Here is a 21098-nt window from a genome sequence, read left to right as displayed (position 1 = left end):
TACAATTTCACTTTTACGGTTTTATTTAAAATTAGTACTGGTGTAACAGTAATAGATGCCTACAATAATTCAAGCCTTTTCACGTAAAAATTGTACAGATAAATTCTACTCGTTCTCAAAATAAAGCGGTTTTATGGAAAACTAATAATAGCAAAACAATGATATCAATTCAGCTTGACAGTCCAATTCTTCAAAGAATCAATGACTGTCGGCCCAATGAAAAAATTACTTTAAACATCAATAATGTCAAATTCACGCTCAATAAATACTTTTTAATTGCATTTTCGCCAGATATCCACTCCCGTTATCTTTTAAATAAAAATATTGACATAGTCGAAATTTATAGTTATTTTGAATCACCGAATACATATAACATCTTAGAGGATATCCTTCAATTGAAAAAAGCAGAATTTAACGCTGATGATGCTATTTTAAAGGATCTCTTCCATATCGGAGTAAAGCTTCAGATCAATGAACTTAAGGATTTATACAAAACGTACATCATTGATAAGTTAACAATTGATTTAACTAATTGTTTTCAATTACTTGAGTTTTACGTTGAGTTTTCAATAAAAGAAAAAACAAAAGAGTGTATAGAATATATTTCATCACATTTCTTCGAATTTGAGGAAAAACAACTCATATCAAATCTGAAAAATTTCGGATTTGATACTCTTCAACAAATTCTTAACAATTCAAAGTTAGTAATAAGTGATGAAGACTTTTTAGCCAGATTAATCATTTCTCTCTCAGAAGAAAACAAAATTTTCTTCCCATTGATTGAACACGTTCATTTAGAGTTTTGCAGCGAGGAAATCATCAATACTATTCTTAACACAAGTAATGCAAACAACTACCTCGATGTCATCAAATCCCTTCATGATTCTTTAATAAGATCAAGAACAAATGACGATCGGATTTATCATCGTTATACAAATTCAGAAGAATTAGTTTGGGATTCGCAGCTGCCAGAATTAGAAAATGTCTATAAATTCTTTTGCGAAATACTTGAAAAAGGAAATCTTTATATCATGTCTTACTTACAAAAGGAAGGACTCGTTGAAAAGAAATATAAGGACTCTGATTCAAATGGAAAGAATGTTCTTCAAGTTGCAAGCGAAAAAGGAAATCTTAAACTTGTTAAATATCTTATTTCTGTCGGTGCTGATAAAGAAGCTAAGGATAAAAACGGATATACACCACTCATTTGGGCATCAAGAAATGGTCATCTTGAAGTTGTTAAATATCTCGAATCCGTTGGAGCTGATAAAGAAGCAAAGGACAAAAACGGATACACTCCACTTACTTATGCCGCTTCGAAAGGTCATCTTGAAATTGTCGAATATCTTATCTCTGCTGGAGCTGATAAAGAAGCAAGGGATAATTATGGTTATACTCCACTCATGTATGCTTCAATTAATAACAAATTTGACAATGTCAAATGCCTTGTTTCTAATGGTGCTAACATAGAAGCAAGAGACAAAAACGGAAACACTCCTCTTTCACATGCATCAAGAAACGGCCATCTTGAAATTGCTCAATATCTCATTTCTTCTGGAGCTAATAAAGAAACAAAGGATAACTATGGATTCACTCCACTCATCCTTGCATCATCTAACGGGCATATTGAAGTTGTTAAGTATCTTGACTCTATTCATGCTGATAAAGAAGCTAAGAGTGACAATGGATACACACCACTCATTTGTGCATCAACTGGTGGTCATCTTGAAGTTGTCAAATACCTTGTCTCAATCGGAGCTAATAAAGAAGCAAAGAATAATGATGGATGCACTCCGCTCATATCTGCTTCAAGAAATGCTAAACTTCCTGTTGTTCAATATCTTATCTCTGTTGAAGCAAATAAGGAAGCAAAGGATATTTGGGGAAATACTCCACTCATTTGGGCATCATCAATTGATTGTATTGAACTCGTTCAATATTTCATCTCTGTCGGAGCTAATAAGAATGCAAAGGATAATGATGGAATCTCGGTTCTCGCACATGCAAGAGGCAATGTCAGAGATTATCTAAGATCTGTTGGAGCAAAGTAGTTCATCACTCATAACGCTTATATAATTTTTCATTCTTTTATGGATAGTAAATATTTCAAGTTATTGAATCAACAATTTATGTTTGTTAATATGTTTGTTGTTGAGCATTATATACGTACAAAAAAAAATTTAAATAATGCCTGTTTTTGTGAATTTACAGGTTAATGAAAGTAACCCATTCATTTACAATTTGTTAAATTATGCTTAATGGTGCCCTTACGCCCAACTTACTTTAATCCAAATTTCTGGCAATTGAAATATTATATTGTGTGTTAGAGCCTGCAGTAAAGCTGATATGTAATCGGAACAAGCGTGTTTGTTATAAGTTAATCAAAATGCAAAAGCTAATATACAGAAGAATTATACTTTTGAGAAGCTTTATGATGGGTTTTACGTGGCGTGCAAAAAAAATGCGCAAAAACAAATTCATATTAAAATTATTTAGAAAAATAAAAAAAATTCTATAAAATAAAGAAAAATAATTTAGTTTTTTATTAACAAATATAATAAATTTATTGATTCTGTATCTGAAGAATTCCTGAATAGACAGATCTGATCAACTGGTAAGGCAAAGCGTCAGTTGTCATTGAGTAATCCGCGTAAATAGAATCCTTGACACAGAAATCGATCAAAATGTACATCAACAACTTTTTGTCGTCTTTCTTTATCATCTTAATTCCATTGATCATTGCTTTGAGCAGTGATTTGTACTTGTTGTACAAGTCGTAGTTCGGCTGTTTCGCAATCAATGACCCGTAAACAGCGTCCAAAACAACAGGAATCAAGTGAGCGTCATTGGTAAATCCGCCTGTATTCGCATCGAAAACTAAATTGTTCCAGAAACTGCAGCTGCAGATCTGCGTAAATGTTTCCAATATAGAGCTCGAATCGAATGCAGGCATGATCAAAGACGTGTTCAATCTCTGTTGGAACTCGTTGTCATTCAGTTGATTGTCTGTCAATGAGTTGTTCACTTCGTGCAGCATCCTTCTCGCCATGAGAATGGATGAAGCGTGAATCAAACTTGAACAGGCATCAAATGATTCGTCGGCATTTGACTTGATTTCGTCAAAAAGTGTCGCGGTTTTTGTCAAAACTTCAATTGCGCACTGAGCAAACATCGAAGACATCGCGATCATGCCGTCCTTGTTGAGGATCTGGACGAGAGCACGTAATGCGGGGATGGATAAGATCGTTGGAGCTGAAATTTTCGGTTTGCTCGTGCCATCAACGAATGCTCGAAGAACTGGAGAGTAATAGGCCGATGTAATATCTTCCATGAGATATTTCTTGTATGTATCGTAGAATAAATTCATCGCACGGCCCATTTTTCCTTCGATTTCGACAATTCCCATGTCATATGAGAGGAGAACTGAAGTAATTTCGTTGATGTTGTCGTTGAAGACTGTGTATGGGTTGATTCCGACACCGATCAATGGAGAAATCAAGAAATCGCGCATGCCATTTAGATGTTCTAAAAGAGTAGCAGGAGGAATGAATTTCTGCTTCTCTAGAATGGCAGGAATGCCATCCTTGACGACAGGGATGATTCTCTGAAGCAAATTGATCTTCTGGTCTAAGACATTTATAGTTCCAATGTCTAATAAGATCTGTAAGCTATCAGTCATCCTTTTCTCGCCCTGGCGTGATGTCTTTGGACTCTTCTGGGAGGTCTGCAAGAGCCATTGCTGCTGTATCCAGTTAGTTACCATAGTGGAAACAGCTTTCTCCATTGTTCCGTAGTATTTCGGAATCTTTCGGAAGAATACTTGGTGTTCTGCGGCAATTGCTGTATCGTAGGAGTAGAAATGTGCTAATCCGCAAAGGGATATAACAATTGAACTTTGTGATGTTGATCTGAAGATCAAATGGTTCTTAAGAATATTCTTGAAGCACCAAAACTTGTAGATTGGCGCAAATTCGAACAGCGTCATCAAAGGAGAATTGGTTAATTTCGCATGAAGCGAAACATCGGCCAATAATTGGAATAAAGGTGGTAAATGGACAACACCGTGATTTGTACTATATTTATTAAAAGAAGATTGGATACTGGCTACAACAAAGGTTAACGGTAAAGTGTCAAAACCGTCGCCCTTATCAAATGCGTCCATATCCAAAGTCTCCAAGGAATGGGCCAGGAATGTTACTTTATCATAGAGCTGCTTCTCTAAGCGGAGGAGAGTAACGTTGCTGAGTAAGTATGGGTAATCGTATTCTCTTAAGTTGTAAATGAAAAATCTTTTGATTTGCTTCTGGTTTTTGAGAACTAAGAAGAAAGAAAGTATGATTTGTGATAGTAAACTGACTATGTAGTCTTGTAATGGTATGTTCTGATCAGTACGGGACTTCATTAAGTCTGTAGTTACGAAAAAGTATCCTTGACCAAGCAATGATAAAAATATCGGCATCTTCATACATAAAGCGTTAATATCTGCTGTACCAGCTAAACAGTATTCGCGTATTAACGATTCGAGCTTCTTTATACGATATAAAGCTTTATCTTTGTCTGCGTATGCTTGTGCTGCTGCTTTATCGAAGAACGATGAACTTAAGTCTTCCTTCTTTGTGCGGGATTTGTGTAAAGCGTCGAAAATTGAGGAAACAGGAACAGAAATGTCTGCAATCAAAGGTAGATGAGGTCTGATGGCGCATAAATCTGAGAAAACGTCTGCAAACTCACTGACGGCTGGAACATTGACGAGGAAGAAGCAAACTAAGAAATCTGAAAAAAGTTCCATATTTAGACCAACAAAATACTCGAGATGCATGAAATGGTTTCGGGAAGGAGCTGTAGATGGGTTTTCTAACAGTGAATAGAACGACCAATTTGTAGAAGCATCAGAAGTTAAAATTGTATGGATATGGCTTTTAATTGAATGGCAAACTTCCTCATATCTTTTCACTAGAGGCTGAAGCTCGGCTTCTAGTATTGTATATGAAGTTCTTCCTTCTAAGTATTTGTATAATTCGAGAATTTGAGAGTTCCAGTCATCCCTTTCGACTGAGTTCTTGCAGAAATAGTAGAGAATCGGAACATTTTTAATGTTCTTTATTTGCGAAATCATAATGTGTAATTTGATGTATTTAACGAAAATTTTAATTAATGGAATGATAAACTCTGAGTTCCACTGAAGGGCAAACGATCTTGAGGCATCTTGAGCATCAAGTAACGTGTGGAGGCAGTTATTTTGAAATTTCTGGAAGTGACAAATTGTCAAATACGATTGCCTTAATGTTTGACCAATTCGCATAATCTTATCGTTACCTATTTGGAATTTAGGATCATTAACTGATTTTCCGCGCTTAATTGTGTCAATAATTTGTGAATTAACTTTAGAATTGAAAAAATCTGCTTCATATTCAGTCAAAGCTTTCTTTACTGAATACAGTGAAGCGAGTAGATGATCAGCATGAGCATCGAGGGCATATGCTTGATCTATTTTAAACTCTTTCAGCTCCTCGTGACTCATTTCTGAAATTTCTGATATAATTTTTTTTTTCTCGCCCCAAAAAACCTAGAATCAGATTGAGAGAAAACTTCGGAATTATAATATTAATTGGATAATGATTTTCTTATTAGCATAAACCAATCAATCACTATCAAAAAATTAAAAATAATTGTTTTGTCACTTTTAGGGTTTGCGGCCCGGCCAAACAAAAGCTATCGCTAAAGACCAAAATTTATATGGCAAGACCCGATTTTGATGATAGATACTAAAACTATATCATATTTATATTCTGAATTTAAAATAATTTTTAGATTTCTTCAACGATGCTCCATAGTAGTATATGAGTGCGGGTTTAGTGACTTTTTTTGTTACATCTATATATAGACGATGCATTAAAATATAAATCATAGTAGTATATGTGGAAGTGTTGTGTACGTAGTATATGTGGAAGGATTGTGTACCTTTTTTTGTAACATCTATATATAGACGATGCATTTATTTATAAATCATTAAAAAATTAACATTAATTTTAAAATAATTTATTTTTTTATCTTTTATAAAAGAAACTATATATAGATGATGTCAGATATTCCGCGATTAATTAAACATTGTTTAAATCCTGAATGGGTTAAACTTCAATTTAAAAATTTTCAGAATCGTAAGAAATTTTCACTAAACCCATACATAATGAAATAAAAAAAAAATAAAAAAAATAAAAAAATAAACTTTAAAAATTCATGTCTCAGAATCAACAATGAACTTTAAATAAGCTAATGATTATTTGAATTTATGAAATCAATAATTTGATTTATTCGCTCTTCAATAATTTCTATTCTTTTTGTTAAATCATCAATTTTCATTAATGAGGTGATTCTTGATTGAGGAATAGATTTTAAACTAACAACACCTTTTATTTTTGAAATTTTGAATCCATGACCCTCAGGGTCTTGGACTCTGTCCTCAACTTTAAACATTTTATTCAATTTACATGTTGTCAATTCTTCAAATAATTTTTTATTATTAGCATAATAGTCATTAAATTCATCAACAGATGAAAAAATTTTTATTTCAGTAATTGGTTTAACAACGTTTATTTTTTGTTGAACATTTTCACTTTCATTTATTTCTTCCTCCTCTGTTTCATTTATTTTTAAAATCGGTTTCATTTATCATTAAATAAAAAATTAGAATATAAGTGATGAAATATATTTTTTAATTAATATTAAATCAGAGATGGCGGCAGGATTCTTTAAAAAATTATGGGAAGGAATTAAGAAAGCTGCAAGTTGGGTTCATCAAAAGATTATTAAACCCGTTGCTAACTTTTTGGCACCAGTAGCGAAAACGGCAGGAACTATCATAGGAGGAGTATTAGGTGCTAAAGCAGGTAATCCGGCGATGGGAGCACAAGCAGGTAACGCAGTTGGTGGAATTGCTGAAGGAATACTTAATAAAATAGGGGGTAGATAGTGGAAAAATAAATAAATATTATTTTTATCTTAGTATCGGTTGTAGTCGACGATAAACCTTATCTCCTTTATTTAATACTTCCCTTACCGGAACATTAGGTGCTATTTGTTCAGCAACGTCACTAATTGCTTCTTTATTCTTAAATATCCAATTTGCTCCTTTCTTAATCCCTTCCCAAACTTTATGCGCTCCTCTTTTTACTTTATCCCACAGTTTCTTAAAGAATCCTGCAGCCATAGTTGATTATTTCATTAAAATTAAAAATTCATTTTCATCTTTTAATTTTGATTTTTTATTTATTAATAAATGACGACTAACTATTTAGTGCCAAACACTAAACCGATTAATGGAAATGTGTTTCATTCATTCGAAAAGATAAATGAAATATTCGCAAAGAATGACGGTAGAAGATATTATAGAGAACTTGAAAGTTCATGCTATGACTCTGATACTCCATATTTTGATGATAAACAAACTCATTTAAGAATTACAAATCCGGCTCATGATGTGAACCAATTAGGTGACACATATATTAAACGCAAAGTTAAAGCAACTCTAGTTTCAAATAAAGCTTTCACATGTGATGCCGCTTTTAAATGCATGCGTTTATTCGTTGGTTACAAATCATCAAATCAAAGCTTTAAACAATTAGAAGTAGAAACCGAAAGAGGTGATGCCGGTTATCTTCAGATGGATTGCGCCCGTGAATCTTTCGCATTTGCAACATATAAACCAAAATCAGAAAGGAAAGTTAAAAAGTTTGTTCATTCGTTATATAATAATGTTCAAAAATATGATAACTCAGTATGTGGTAAATATATTGACCCTTCAGAAGTTTTCAAGAAAGCAAATGAAGAAGTTGATGTCACTTTTGATATGATTATTCCGGTAAATGATTTGTTAGCATTTCAGGCGTTCGATGATTATCCTAAATCATTTGGTGAAATCATTCTTAAATATTATGTTTTCAGGGATACTTTAGTATTTTGTCAGGTTGACCCGTTAAGAGTTGCTGATTTACAAAATTTCGTTTATGAAAAGATAACTGATGAAAATTATGAAAAGATTATGAATCATGTTTATAAATATGATCGCAAATTCCAACAAATCGGACTTCCTGCCAAATTAATTACAAGCTTAGCCGCTACATCTGCTGACGCAACAGTTGAAGACGTTATTATTTCATGCACAAAGATGGAAGTTTTAGAGGATAAATGCATTACACCAGGATACGGTTTAATTGAAGAATCAGTTAAAGCAATACCACGTTTATTTAGTAAGGAAGATCCATTCATGATTCCAGCTCAACATATTGACGTTCGTTCACTAAATGGAGGTTGCATCACTCCTGAAGGTATTAGCTCAGATTTCTCATACGCTCTTCATAATGTTACAGATGTTGTGTTAACATTTCCGAAGAATGCAATGCAAAGAACGGTTTTAGAAAATCCAATGCTTCGAGGTCTTCAGGTCACTATAGATTCCAGAAACTTCCCCGATCAAGCGATGACCACAGTGGGTGACATATTCTTTACACGTATGCTTCAAGCTTCTGATTTAGATGGAGTGAATGAATGCACGGAAGAATACGAGGACTCATTAACTAGACCACTGAATGATGATAATGGCACGCCATTAGCTAGAACATGGAAAGACCAAACTTCATTCTTATGCACTATTCCAGTTCAACGTGATGGAGCGGGTATATTCTTTGATGGATTAGAAACTTTCAACTCACAAGTTACAGTACAAGTGAAAGCTTATCCAATCATTCAGGGTGAAAATGACACTTACTGTTCAAAAGTGACAAATCCTCCTCAGGTTTGGTTTACTAGGACTACATATTGGACATGGACACCGGATGAAGGTTTGAAATATCATCCAACAGGTACACCACCACAGTATAGAAGTTCATATGATGAAATATTGATGAATAGAAATGTATAAAATTATAAATTTATTTTTGATTAAATGGATTTAAATTCTGAAGAATTAGCAGGAGTATATAATACATACGTAGATGATATGATTAATGAAGCGTTGAGTGATAATAGAAATGCTCTATCTAAGGAAAAATTAATGAAAATTCCATATTCTGAATGTTACTTAAATTCAATCACTGCAGCAATTGGTAAACAAAATAAAGGTAAAACATTAACGATATTAAAACAAATTATCATTATTGCTAACACTTCCCCCCATTCACATGTGTTAATTTATATCAACCGTTCAGGTTCACCTTCAGATGATACATTTGAATCTTTAAAGCATTTAATCAAAATTCCAATTATTTATTTATCACAAGAAGAAGCAGAAGATTATTTAAAAAACTTTGTAATGTATAAAGAATTATATAATACAATCAAGAAGCAAGGATTAGAGGATAAAATTATTGATAAACAACGGGATGAATTATTTGAAACACTTTCTATTTCAAATTTTGATAGAGAATTTTTGCATTCACTCATTTTTCTAGATGATGCGGTGAAATCAAAACTAATAACAAATGAGAAATCATATTTTAATCAGTTATTAACTCAATGTCGACACATTCAGTGTTCATTCTTCATGACTGTTCAATACTTTAAAGCATTAAGCACAAACATTAAATCAAACCTGTCCGCCCTTTTCATTTTCAGTGGTTTTAGTCGTCAACAGTTGAACGTTATGCTTTATCAAGTGAATTTACCAATGAGCATTAATGAACTTTACACACAATATCAACAATTAGGAGAACATGGAAAAATAATAGTTGATTTAAATAAAGGTTCCATTAAATTCGAATAACTTTTTATAATTAATTTTTATTTTTTATTTATAATTAAACATGACAGAAATAGCAAATCTTCTACAGGTTCCATTAAAACAAGGGACAAACAAAAAGGGTGTATATAATAGAACTATGAAAGTTCCAGACGGAATGAAAGAATTAGTCCACATTGTTGCCGGTCTTCAAAAGGATGTTAAACAAATGAGAAACGTTTTAACATTACCAGAAGCTCAAGCATATGCCAAACGTCACGGACCAAATTGGGAAGCACACGAAGCAGACATTACGGGCCAAATGGAAAACCTGATGGAATAAATGAAGTTTTCGTTACTGATGGTCAAGGAAATATTAAAGTCATAAATGGGTATAAATTAACAATGACGGATTATCCTAAACGTAAAGCATATAATGAACATTATCCTATGCAATTTGATGAAAATGGAAAAGCTGTTAAACAATACATTGGAGAAGGTGAAAATGGTCCAATTAATTCATACCGTCATAATCCATATTCTTACTTCAATGAAGAATTAAATGCTATTGAAGGGACCGGATGGATTACCACGATATTCTAACCAGTTTGATGGTCAATATGCAAATTTAAGACCTGAAATTCCAGCTAAGAAATTCTTTAAAGTTGCTTTATTCGATCCAGTTTTCGCAAATGTTAAATGAACTTTAAACAGCAATTCCAACCAATTATAGTAGCAAGAATTGCATCAGGTGCTTTATCTCAAGCATTCAAAGATTTAATTAAGAAACCATTATATCAAAAAACTTATGATTTAGTTAAGGAATCAGATAAAAGAAAATTTGAGAAATCAGATGATTATAAGAATGCAATTAATGAATATATTCGGTCTATTAATTTCGATGAAAATGCTAAAAATCAACTTCATGAACAAATACAGGAAATAATAGATTCAAAAGTTCCAGCAAAATAAAAGTTTAAATTATTTTTTATTCGAATATAAATGAGAAGACGTTTCACTAGTCAAAAGAACACTAACGCAAAAGCAGAGATTACGGTTGTTATAACGTAAATGATGATAAAATACAAAATGTTAAAGTTAAGTCCTGAATTAACAAGGTCAGCAAACTCAACCAAATTTATTAACTCGTGACTTACCGAAGAATGAGGAGAATGAAGAAAACCGTGAGAATGGAGACCCAATCATTTTATCTGAACTGGTAAAGAACCTGTTGAAATTCCACTTATCAACATACCCCCACCTCTTTCATCAAACATCGAGAACCCAGGAATCTACGATTACAGTCGCAATGCGCATATAAAATAGAATTAATTCTGAATTAATGAAAATTTACCGTGATATCATAACTGATAATTATGATTCAATAATAAATTTAATTGACCAATCCGGTTTAATTATTTTACCTTATGAATCATTAATTCACATTATCGCCATTCTTTGTGATGTTCAAGATTCAGACGTGAAGATTCAATTTTTCATAGATGATGAGGTTTCATGCTGCGGAACAGTTGCAAAAATAAATCCTATAAAGGATATTAGCACAATTAAGATATCAAAGAACGGAACAACAACTGAACTTCATTTAACATATAATGATATTTATAATAAAATAGTTGATGAATATAAAATATCACTTGAAAAATTCTTTGTTAAGGCTATTTAATATTCAAGCATTAACATTATCGAATAATAATCCTTTGAATCATAATCGATAATAATTGACCTTTCACCAGTTTCTATCGTTTGTTTTATTTCTTTTTGTTCCCCACTATCCGGATCGGTCATTGTAATTGTTTTTGTTATAGTATCAGCTTTATCTTTAACTTCAATCTTTTTTCCAATCGGGATATTTAAACCAAAATTCCAAAAATTCGATATTGTCAATCTGTTCATATTTTAATCTATCAATTACATTTTTAATACCATCTGAAAATCTTATGAAATGGTCATTATATGGGTTTGATTGAACTAAATTTGAATGAAGTGAAATATAACCTGATGATGAATATGACATCGACTCATATTTTCTGAAAACACTGAAATTTATAACATGAATGAATTTCTTATTCGTTGAATTTATGAATTCTTGAGGTAATCTTATTCTAGTTTTATTTATCACTGGAAAATAACGCTTTACCATATTTTTAATCGTAATAAAAAAATGTCAATTATCAATATTATTTCGAATAATAACTGTGAATTAAATTTAACAGTTAGCGGAATTTATAATGTTACTCTCGTTTCTGTGAGTGGTAAATTTAATCCCATTCTTTTAGACCCTTCAGATTATATATCATTTATTAAAGATGACCATGAGCCGCATAGCGGCGGGTCGTAGACCTAAAAACGTATGATATGTATATAAAATAATGTGATAACGAAATGGATATTAACATGATTTTAAGTTATTTAAATGAATCATTTATCGTATGGTATGAAGAAAATTTTAAATCAAAACCTGATAAACTTTTTGAACTTGATGAAATAAATAATCTTATTAAATTTCCGCTGAAAATTAAATTTTGTACTCCTCGTCTTCGTTCATTGTTGGGGATATTAAATTTTGAAAAAGATGTTGGGGATGTTTTGTATTCTGACACTGGGTCCAATTTCATTTTAATCAAATGTGATAAAGTTAATACCCCAATGAGATTTTCACATCAAACATTAGACCCTAACTCTTACCCATCAATACAAAACATTTTATCCATCAACTTAAACATATTTTCTTTATCATATCCGTTTCAATTATCCGGGAATTCATTTATTCTTCATTCAAAAGATTTATCAAATATTAAATTTAGAATAACTGACCTATTTGATTGTGATTTAGAATTTATGAATGAAATATTATGGCAATTTCAAATAGAAAAAATAGCTGATGAGATAACAGATTAAATATTTATTTTTAAATCGTAATAAATGATTAAACAACAGCAACCACAGACCATTACATACGCCATATATGCATATAATTCAAAGACGGCAGAACAAACGCAAATGTTGAAATATGGAGATTTGGAGATAGTATTGAAAAATGACCATTTCGAATTCGTTTGCAAAGGTGGTGCAGTGATATCAAATATAAAAGAAATTTTATTTATGAATTCAAAAATTAAAGGAATAACGGATGATATAACATCAATTCCACCAGAAGAACAAAGATATTACGCATTAAATGCATTTCCTAAAGTTTTGAAGATTGGAAGATTTAATTTAAATGAGGAATTCATAAAAGGTTTCCTAAATGACATAATGAAGAAAGCAGATAAGGAATATGTTAACGATGAGTTAGCAAAGAAAGCAGATAAGGAATATGTTAACGATGAGTTAGCAAAGAAAGCAGATAAGGAATATGTTAACGATGAGTTAGCAAAGAAAGCAGATAAGGAATATGTTAATGAAAAAGATAATGAAATTATAGAAAGGGTTGAATGGTATCATGAACGGACATCGAAGATTCTTAAAACTAAAGCTGATACAGGATGGGTTTCAGAATGTTTAGACCTTAAAGCAGATATATCATTTGTTAACGATGAGTTAGGGAAGAAAGCGGATAAGGAATATGTTAACGATGAGTTAGCAAAGAAAGCAGATAAGGAATATGTTAACGATGAGTTAGCAAAGAAAGCGGATAAGGAATATGTTAACGATGAGTTAGCAAAGAAAGCGGATAAGGAATATGTTAACGATGAGTTAGCAAAGAAAGCGGATAAGGAATATGTTAACGATGAGTTAGCAAAGAAAGCAGATAAGGAATATGTTAACGATGAGTTAGCAAAGAAAGCAGATAAGGAATATGTTAACGAAATGTACCAAAGTTTAGTTGGAACAAAAAATATTGAAACTATTGTTGGCGACTTTTCTGTCAATGAAGAAAACAAATATTTTAGATGGGAGTTTGTACAGTCCTTAAGAAATGGTATACGGTATAAACTCATTCCGAAAAATAACAATGAAATGTATGTAGGCTATATAAAGAATAATGGCACACAAGTTAAAGTTCCATTAGACAACAACTGCTACTTAAACTTATATGGAGACGAACAAAAGAAATATTTAAGAGTTTATGAAATGGCAGATATGACATTGCCTGACCCAGCTCCAGCACCGTATTATTATGACTATGGTGTTGACGCATGTGTAGACCCAAAAAAGCAAACATTATATTTAGATTATTATAGATATAAAAGATATAATGCAATAGAAAAAACGAGAATAGTATACTATTATGAAGATGACAAAAATAAATATTATAGTCAAGATTTTACATACCCTGAAAACATAAGATTATATTATAAAAAATATTCTGACACAAACCAGAAGAAACCCGAAATAGTTACACTATATTTTAAGTTCAAAAGAGACAATCCTATAATATCTCATATGTTTGATTTAATGAACCCAGTAGGTTCTATTTATACATCTATGGATGTGAGAGGTCCTCAAGCAATGTTTGGTGTTGGTGCATGGGAACAAATAGTCGACAGGTTTTGTATTGTGCAAACTCTTCAAAGGAAACAGGGGGAAGTAAAACAATTACGGGTGAAAATTTACCTGCACACAGTCACTACATAGATTTAAGTACATCTCAAGCGGGTTGGCATAAGCATAGATATTGGGATTGGTCAGGAATGACAAAAGGTAAAGGATATGATGTTAAAGACAACGTTAAGTTTGCCATAAATTGTTACTGGAGTGACACTCAGGGAGAAGGAAACCATACACATCGCGTTTCAGGATATACACAAACAACGGGACAAAGTAAAGATTACATGCCACCTTACATGACAGTTTACGCATGGTATAGAGTTCAATGAACGCTCAATGTTTGTGAAACAAACTTTAGAACGGACTGAAAGTCCTGAGCTCCAAAAGAGCAAACGGTATAATTTAAATTTTTATTTTAGTATAAATGAAGATTCTACATATGGTGTTATTGGAAGAGATAAAGATGGAAACCCAATATTTGATCCAAAGTTAAAATTCAAGTTACTGACAAGACAACAACTTGAAAAGTTGCTGAAACCAAAACAGGATGAGAAAATGAGAAAGAAAAAAATTTAAATTATGTAATTTTATTTTTATCATAAATGACAAAATTAATTAAGCCAACTATTTCTAAATTAATGTTACCAATGAAATCATTTCATGGAGTACTTATCCCAGGTTCTTCACAATTAGCCGGGGCAAGTGTTGTGACTCAAGGTGGAACATTAGCGAATCCATTCAAATTATTAACTAAAGACGAAGTTAATAAAATGATGATAAAATAACTGATAACAAAATTTGATTTCAGTGCTACCATGTTACCATGTGCTACCATGACAATTAACTTCTTTTAAAAATGATGACAACATGACATTTTGACAACATCACTGGAAATATGATGCAGTCCAAAAATAAAGTTAGTTTTAAAATTATTTTTATTTATTTTTTTATTTTGTATGTAAGAACAGAAATGTCAGTCGAAGCAAAAACATTCACGAACAAATCAAATGGCGAAACATTCACAAAAGGCACTTATAATGGTATTGAAGTCTTACGTAGAGACAAGGATGGTTACATTAATGCAACAAAGATGTGTCAGCAGTTTAGGAAAGACTTTAGAAAGTTGTTGGAAAATAAGTCCTGGGAAGAGTATTATAAGGCATTTTGTGAAGAATATAGCAACCGGAAGAATTCCGGCGGTTGCTTTTTATACAAAATTCATGCAGGAATTCCGGATGAAATCAAACAGGTTAGAGGAACGTATGTAGACCCAAGACTTCTAAACTATATAGCAATGTGGGCTTCTCCAAAATATTGTATAGCAGTTGGAAAAATTATGGACTCCATAGATAAGAAAGTTCATGAGAAGTTAGATGAAGAAGAACTCGAAGATACAGTGGAGAATGCTAAACCTTTGTTCGAAGAAGAAGTTGGAAAAATGCGCGAAAAACAATTAGAACATGAACGTGAGATATGTTATGGTTATAGAGATTCTTCATACGAACTAGACCAATGGGAACAAGAAGATTTAAAGAGAGAATTTAGAGAATATGAACTCGCTAAGATAGCATTTGAAGCTGCAGAAAAGAAGTTAAAAGTTTGGGGTCGTTTTGTACAAAAATATTGTGAGTAAATGAACCATTTATTTTTATCATAAACGACCAAAAATATATGTTTACGTTAATGTTTTTAGGTTATTCAATAATTAATTATTTTTGGAGAACTGAAGGTGTCACCATGTCACCATGTCATTTAACTTCTCTGAAAAAATGAGACAACATGACATTTTGACAACACAGGAGGATGGCAGTTATGAATTATTTTTGAAGAACTGAAGGTGTCACCATGTCACCATGTGTCACCAGGTCATTTAACTTCTCTGAAAAAATGAGACAACATGACATTTTGACAACAACACAGGAGGATGGCAGTTATGAATTATTTTTGAAGAACTGAAGGTGTCACCATGTCACTCGGTTATTTAACTCATGACATTTAGACAACATCATGGGTTATTCAATAATTAATTATTTTTGGAGAACTGAAGGTGTCACCATGTCACTCGGTTATTTAACTCATGACATTTAGACAACATCATGGGTTATTCAATAATTAATTATTTTTGAAGAACTGAAGGTGTCACCATGTCACCATGTGTCACCAGGTTAATTAACTTCTCTTAAAAATGATGACAACATGACATTTTGACAACATTTACGGAAATTTGATGCAGTCCAAAAATAAAGTTAGTTTTAAAATTATTTTTATTTTTTTATTCCTATATAAATGACAGCAACAAACAACAACAGCAACTATATCGTTTCTGATGAAAAAGTTATTGATTCATTAGCTGAGGAATTAGTTGTGGCAGAAACTAAAACCCTCAACGAAAGAATTGGTGAAAACAAGATTGATTTACATAACTACCTCAAACATGATGGAGGAAGAGGAAGGAAAACTGGTATGGCTTTATTAGTAAATAAAATTTCAAATTTAACGATTATAGATGTTGATATCAATAAATCATACGATGATGAACTTAAAGAAACAGTTAGAAAAGACATTTTATCAAAACTTTCGGATAAAGATGTTATTGTTAAAACCGCTTCAGGAGGTCTTCACATTTATTGCAACACTAATTTCTTCTATGCAGTTTCGAACAGAATGATTAAATGTTATTCCTGCAATGATTACGATATTGACATAATGACTTCTATGGATGATTCAAAGCGTTCATTAGTGGTTATGGCTGATTCAAGAGTTCGCAAGAATGCAACAGAACCAATCAAAACATACTCATTCATTCGTGGAAGTTATGATTCAACATTAACTAGAACCGTAAACGATATATTAAATGATTTGAATATTAAGGTAAGAGTTGAACAGAAGAATGAAGAAATAAAGACTATCATGAATGAAAACAAAGATGTAAACATTGACGATAAACTAGCTCAGAGCATAGTTGATGGCATTAGTGATTTTGAAGTACATAATGATGGTGGAAACATGAATTTAGAAAAAGAAATAACATTATTCACACTGTTTCAAGCTATTAATTCGTTACCTAATCATTTGATTAATGAAGCATACGATAACGTTTATAACTTCTGCAGTTTAACAGAAAATGCAAAAAGTAATTTTGAAAAAGCACGTAGTAGATATGCACATTTAATGACTTCTCCATTTGTTTTGGTGAAGATTCTAAAACTTTATCAAAAGGAATATTATGATGAATATGTTTTACCTTTATTACGTAAGCCAAAAATAACATTTGATATCAAACTTGATGACTCGTTTTTGATAACAGATATTAGACGCAAGGCTGAAAATCATCAGTATAAAAACAGTTCTGAAGTAATTGAGGATTTATCACGTGTAATCCGTTTTGTAGATTGTGGAAATAAATACTTCATTCAGAAAGATTACAACATACACGACAAAATGAATCAAATATCATTCGTTCTTCAATCAAACATGAAAGAGTCACTCAAAATGATTAAATTATTTAAAGAAGAAGGTAAAACCATAACAGCATGGGATGTACTACTAAATCAATTGTCTTCATTAACCGTTAAGGGTGTTTGCTTTAAATCTGATTCCCCCGATGTTTTCTCAACGTTTCAGGGTTATAAATACAACATTCTTGAAAAGCCTGATTACTCAAAAATTGAGATGTTTATGGATTTCATTAAAGAAGCCATTTGTGATAATAACGATGAAGTGTATAAATACCTTCTCGGCTGGATTGCATCAATGATTCAACATCCTGGAATCAAGAATGAAACAGCAATTATTTTGAAAGGACTTCAGGGAACAGGTAAAAACAGATTTACAGACATTATTTCTGAACTTCTCGCTGGTTATTCATGTAAAAACATTACTGAAATAAGTGAGCTAACGGGTAATTTCAACTCAGTAGTTGAAAATAAAATGTTTCTTGTACTTAATGAACTCAAGAATGTAGGTGAAGACAGACTCGCAAACTTCAACGCTTTGAAATCAATTATAACGGATAATGAGATTAGAATTAATGAAAAGAATCAACCCAGAAGAACAGCACAGAATGTTGCAAACTTCATTTTCGTAACTAACAACGTTTACCCTGTCAAAATTGAAGTTGGAGACAGAAGATATGTGGTTTTAAGGGTCAATGGTAAATTTAAGGGTCAATTTGATTACTTCAAGAATTTAATGAATTCATGCACAAAGGAATTTTATGATAACCTTTTAACATATTTTATGCAATATGACCTTTCATCATTTAATGTACGAATCATTCCGATGACTGAAGCCAAACAAGATTTAATCGAGTTATCAACAAATCCTTTAGATGTATGGATAAATACACATTATGATGAATTGTGTGCAGGTATGACGTGTAAAAATGCTCTATTCTGCAAACCATCAGACATGAAAGACAAGAATTTCCAAATGAGCATTAAGGATAAATGTGATAGGAAACAGGTAAGAATAGACGGTAAACAAACATGGTGTTATGTTTTGAAAGAAGAAATGAAAGGATTATATAAACAGGTTGAACCAAACGATAATGAGGATTCATTTACTGACGATGAAATACCTGTAAATGATGCTTTATAAAGTATGATTGGAATTTATTTTTGCATTAATCCTGTGATGTTGTCAAAATGTCATGTTGTCACATTTTTTCAGAGAAGTTAAATGACCTGGTGACACATGGTGACATGGTGACACCTTCAGTTCTTCAAAAATAATTAATTATTGAATAACCCATGTTGTTGTCAAAATGTCATGTTGTCACATTTTTTCAGAGAAGTTAAATGACCTGGTGACACATGGTGACATGGTGACACCTTCAGTTCTTCAAAAATAATTCATAAGTGCCTTCCTCATTAATCCTGCGTGAATTTCGTATAAAAAAACAACCGTCTGAATTCCGGCGGTTGCTATATTCTTCACAAAACATTTACGATGAAATCATCATGACAAAACATTTACGTTCATGTTTGACATAGAGTTTACGTTCATGTTTGACAAAGTGTTTACGTTTAGTTTTGACAAAACATTTACGATGAAATCATGACAAAACATTAACGATGAAATATATTTCCTGGACTGTTGTCAAAATGTCATGTTGTCATCATTTTTAAGAGAAGTTAATTAACCCGGTGACACATGGTGACATGGTGACACCTTCAGTTCTTCAAAAATAATTCTTTATTGAATAACCTAAAACCATTAACGTAAACATTATTTTTGGGTCATTTACACTCATTACGAAGAAGTCATGACAAAACATATACGATGAAGTATTGACAAAGCATTTACGATGAAGTATTGACAAAGTGTTTACAATGAAATCATGACAAAACATTTACGATGAAGTATTGACAAAGCATTTACGTTCATGTTTGACATAGAGTTTACGTTTAGTTTTGACAAAGCATTTACGTTCATGTTTGACATAGAGTTTACGCTCATTACAATGAAATCATGACAAAACATATACGATGAAGTATTGACAAAGCATTTACGAAACTTGATAGGGATATTAATTATTGGTTTAACAACGTTTATTTTTTGTTGAACATTTTCACTTTCATTTATTTCTTCCTCCTCTGTTTCATTTATTTTTAAAATCGGTTTCATACAAAATAAAAATAAATTATTCATAAATGTAAGACATGAATTTTTAAAGTTTATTTTTCATTCATGAATGATAATTATATCTAATTTCTTTTACTCTCTCGTATATACTAGATTTAAAGAATTCAGAACTTTTACCATAATCTCCTAAATGTTTTCTAATCCCTAACGTGTGCCAGTTATTATATGAAACTGTATAAACTTTATCTTTATCTTTGCATCTTTCATCACTTCCAATATATTTATATCTCAGTTTTGATTTTGCATTTTCATAATCATTAACGTTTAATAATTCACAGTCTTCCTTTTTAAATTGATGTTTAAGATATTCAGGATTTAATACTCTACGTTTATATGCTCCTAACTTAGTTCTAAAGGTTTTTCTACAAAATTTAGGAATTCCATCCTCTTTAATGTCATCAATGATTTCCATTTCATTATTTTCAATTTCTTCTTCTCGTTTATGAGGTCTTTGATTATGACTCCATTGATTCCATGAAATTAAATATTCTTTATCATTATATTTATACCTCATTAGCTTATTTTGGCTTTCATATTCATTTAATAATTCACAATCTTCATTTTTAAATTGAAGTTTAACCCATTCAGGATTTAAACAATGTTTAATTAATCGCGGAATATCTGACATCATCTATATATAGTTTCTTTTATAAAAGATAAAAAAATAAATTATTTTAAAATTAATGTTAATTTTTTAATGATTTATAAATAAATGCATCGTCTATATATAGATGTTACAAAAAAAGGTACACAATCCTTCCACATATACTACGTACACAACACTTCCACATATACTACTATGATTTATATTTTAATGCATCGTCTATATATAGATGTAACAAAAAAAGTCACTAAACCCGCACTCATATACTACTCTCCATAAAACAGATCCATGATAAAGACGATAACGATACACGATTAATTCAATTTTTGAATAGAATTGAAAATGTAAAATGAAGTAATGATGAAAGGAAACAAAAAGCCTAATACCAAAAAGTTCAGAATGTCGTAATAGTCCGATAGGTAATTATATTTCTATAAAAAGATAGTACATTGTCGAATAAAATATAAAAAAATAATAATAAATATTATCAAGAAAATGTAATTTAATTGAATGACAGTTAATAATGTTAAGATGTAGATGAAATTTGCGTCGAAATCTGACTAAAATACAATACTAAAATGAATTTATTGTGGATAAATACTGAATATGTAATAACAGAGTAAA

The 21098-nt window shown here is 31.5% G+C and overlaps 5 protein-coding genes and 1 pseudogene across 6 annotated transcripts, besides 1 other annotated feature; 5 read left to right on the top strand and 1 right to left on the bottom strand.

Annotated features, from left to right (window-relative positions):
* Positions 1 to 153: 153 nt before the first annotated feature.
* On the top strand, positions 154 to 2102 carry TVAGG3_0380750 (ankyrin repeat protein family; the record flags this gene model as incomplete). Its single annotated transcript, XM_001583210.2, has 1 exon — positions 159 to 2051. One exon carries the CDS (start codon positions 159 to 161, stop codon positions 2049 to 2051), a length of 1893 nt encoding a protein of 630 aa, XP_001583260.1.
* A 435-nt stretch (positions 2103 to 2537) lies between these two features.
* TVAGG3_0380740 (NCK-associateD protein 1 family) lies at positions 2538 to 5633 on the bottom strand (the record flags this gene model as incomplete). The annotated part of the gene is made up of 1 exon (XM_001583211.1): positions 2564 to 5521. One exon carries the CDS (start codon positions 5519 to 5521, stop codon positions 2564 to 2566), a length of 2958 nt encoding a protein of 985 aa, XP_001583261.1.
* Positions 5634 to 7432: 1799 nt separating this feature from the next.
* Positions 7433 to 19094: a mobile genetic element.
* Positions 8942 to 9757, top strand: TVAGG3_0380730 (uncharacterized protein; the record flags this gene model as incomplete). Its single annotated transcript, XM_001583212.1, has 1 exon — positions 8942 to 9757. The coding sequence occupies one exon, from the start codon at positions 8942 to 8944 to the stop codon at positions 9755 to 9757; it is 816 nt and encodes a 271-aa protein (XP_001583262.1).
* Positions 12656 to 14553, top strand: TVAGG3_0380720 (annotated as a pseudogene). The gene has a single exon. A coding segment is annotated over exon 1 (1898 nt).
* TVAGG3_0380710 (uncharacterized protein) lies at positions 15195 to 15857 on the top strand (the record flags this gene model as incomplete). Its single annotated transcript, XM_051232085.1, has 1 exon — positions 15195 to 15857. One exon carries the CDS (start codon positions 15195 to 15197, stop codon positions 15855 to 15857), a length of 663 nt encoding a protein of 220 aa, XP_051101815.1.
* TVAGG3_0380700 (uncharacterized protein) lies at positions 16511 to 18823 on the top strand (the record flags this gene model as incomplete). Its single annotated transcript, XM_051232084.1, has 1 exon — positions 16511 to 18823. One exon carries the CDS (start codon positions 16511 to 16513, stop codon positions 18821 to 18823), a length of 2313 nt encoding a protein of 770 aa, XP_051101814.1.
* Positions 19095 to 21098: the final 2004 nt, after the last annotated feature.

Source organism: Trichomonas vaginalis, chromosome V (assembly GCF_026262505.1).
Source record: "Trichomonas vaginalis G3 chromosome V, whole genome shotgun sequence".
In the NCBI taxonomy this organism is placed as follows: Eukaryota; Parabasalia; order Trichomonadida; family Trichomonadidae; genus Trichomonas; species Trichomonas vaginalis.
Note: the sequence above shows the minus strand (reverse complement) of the source record. Positions and strands in the feature narration are given on the sequence as shown.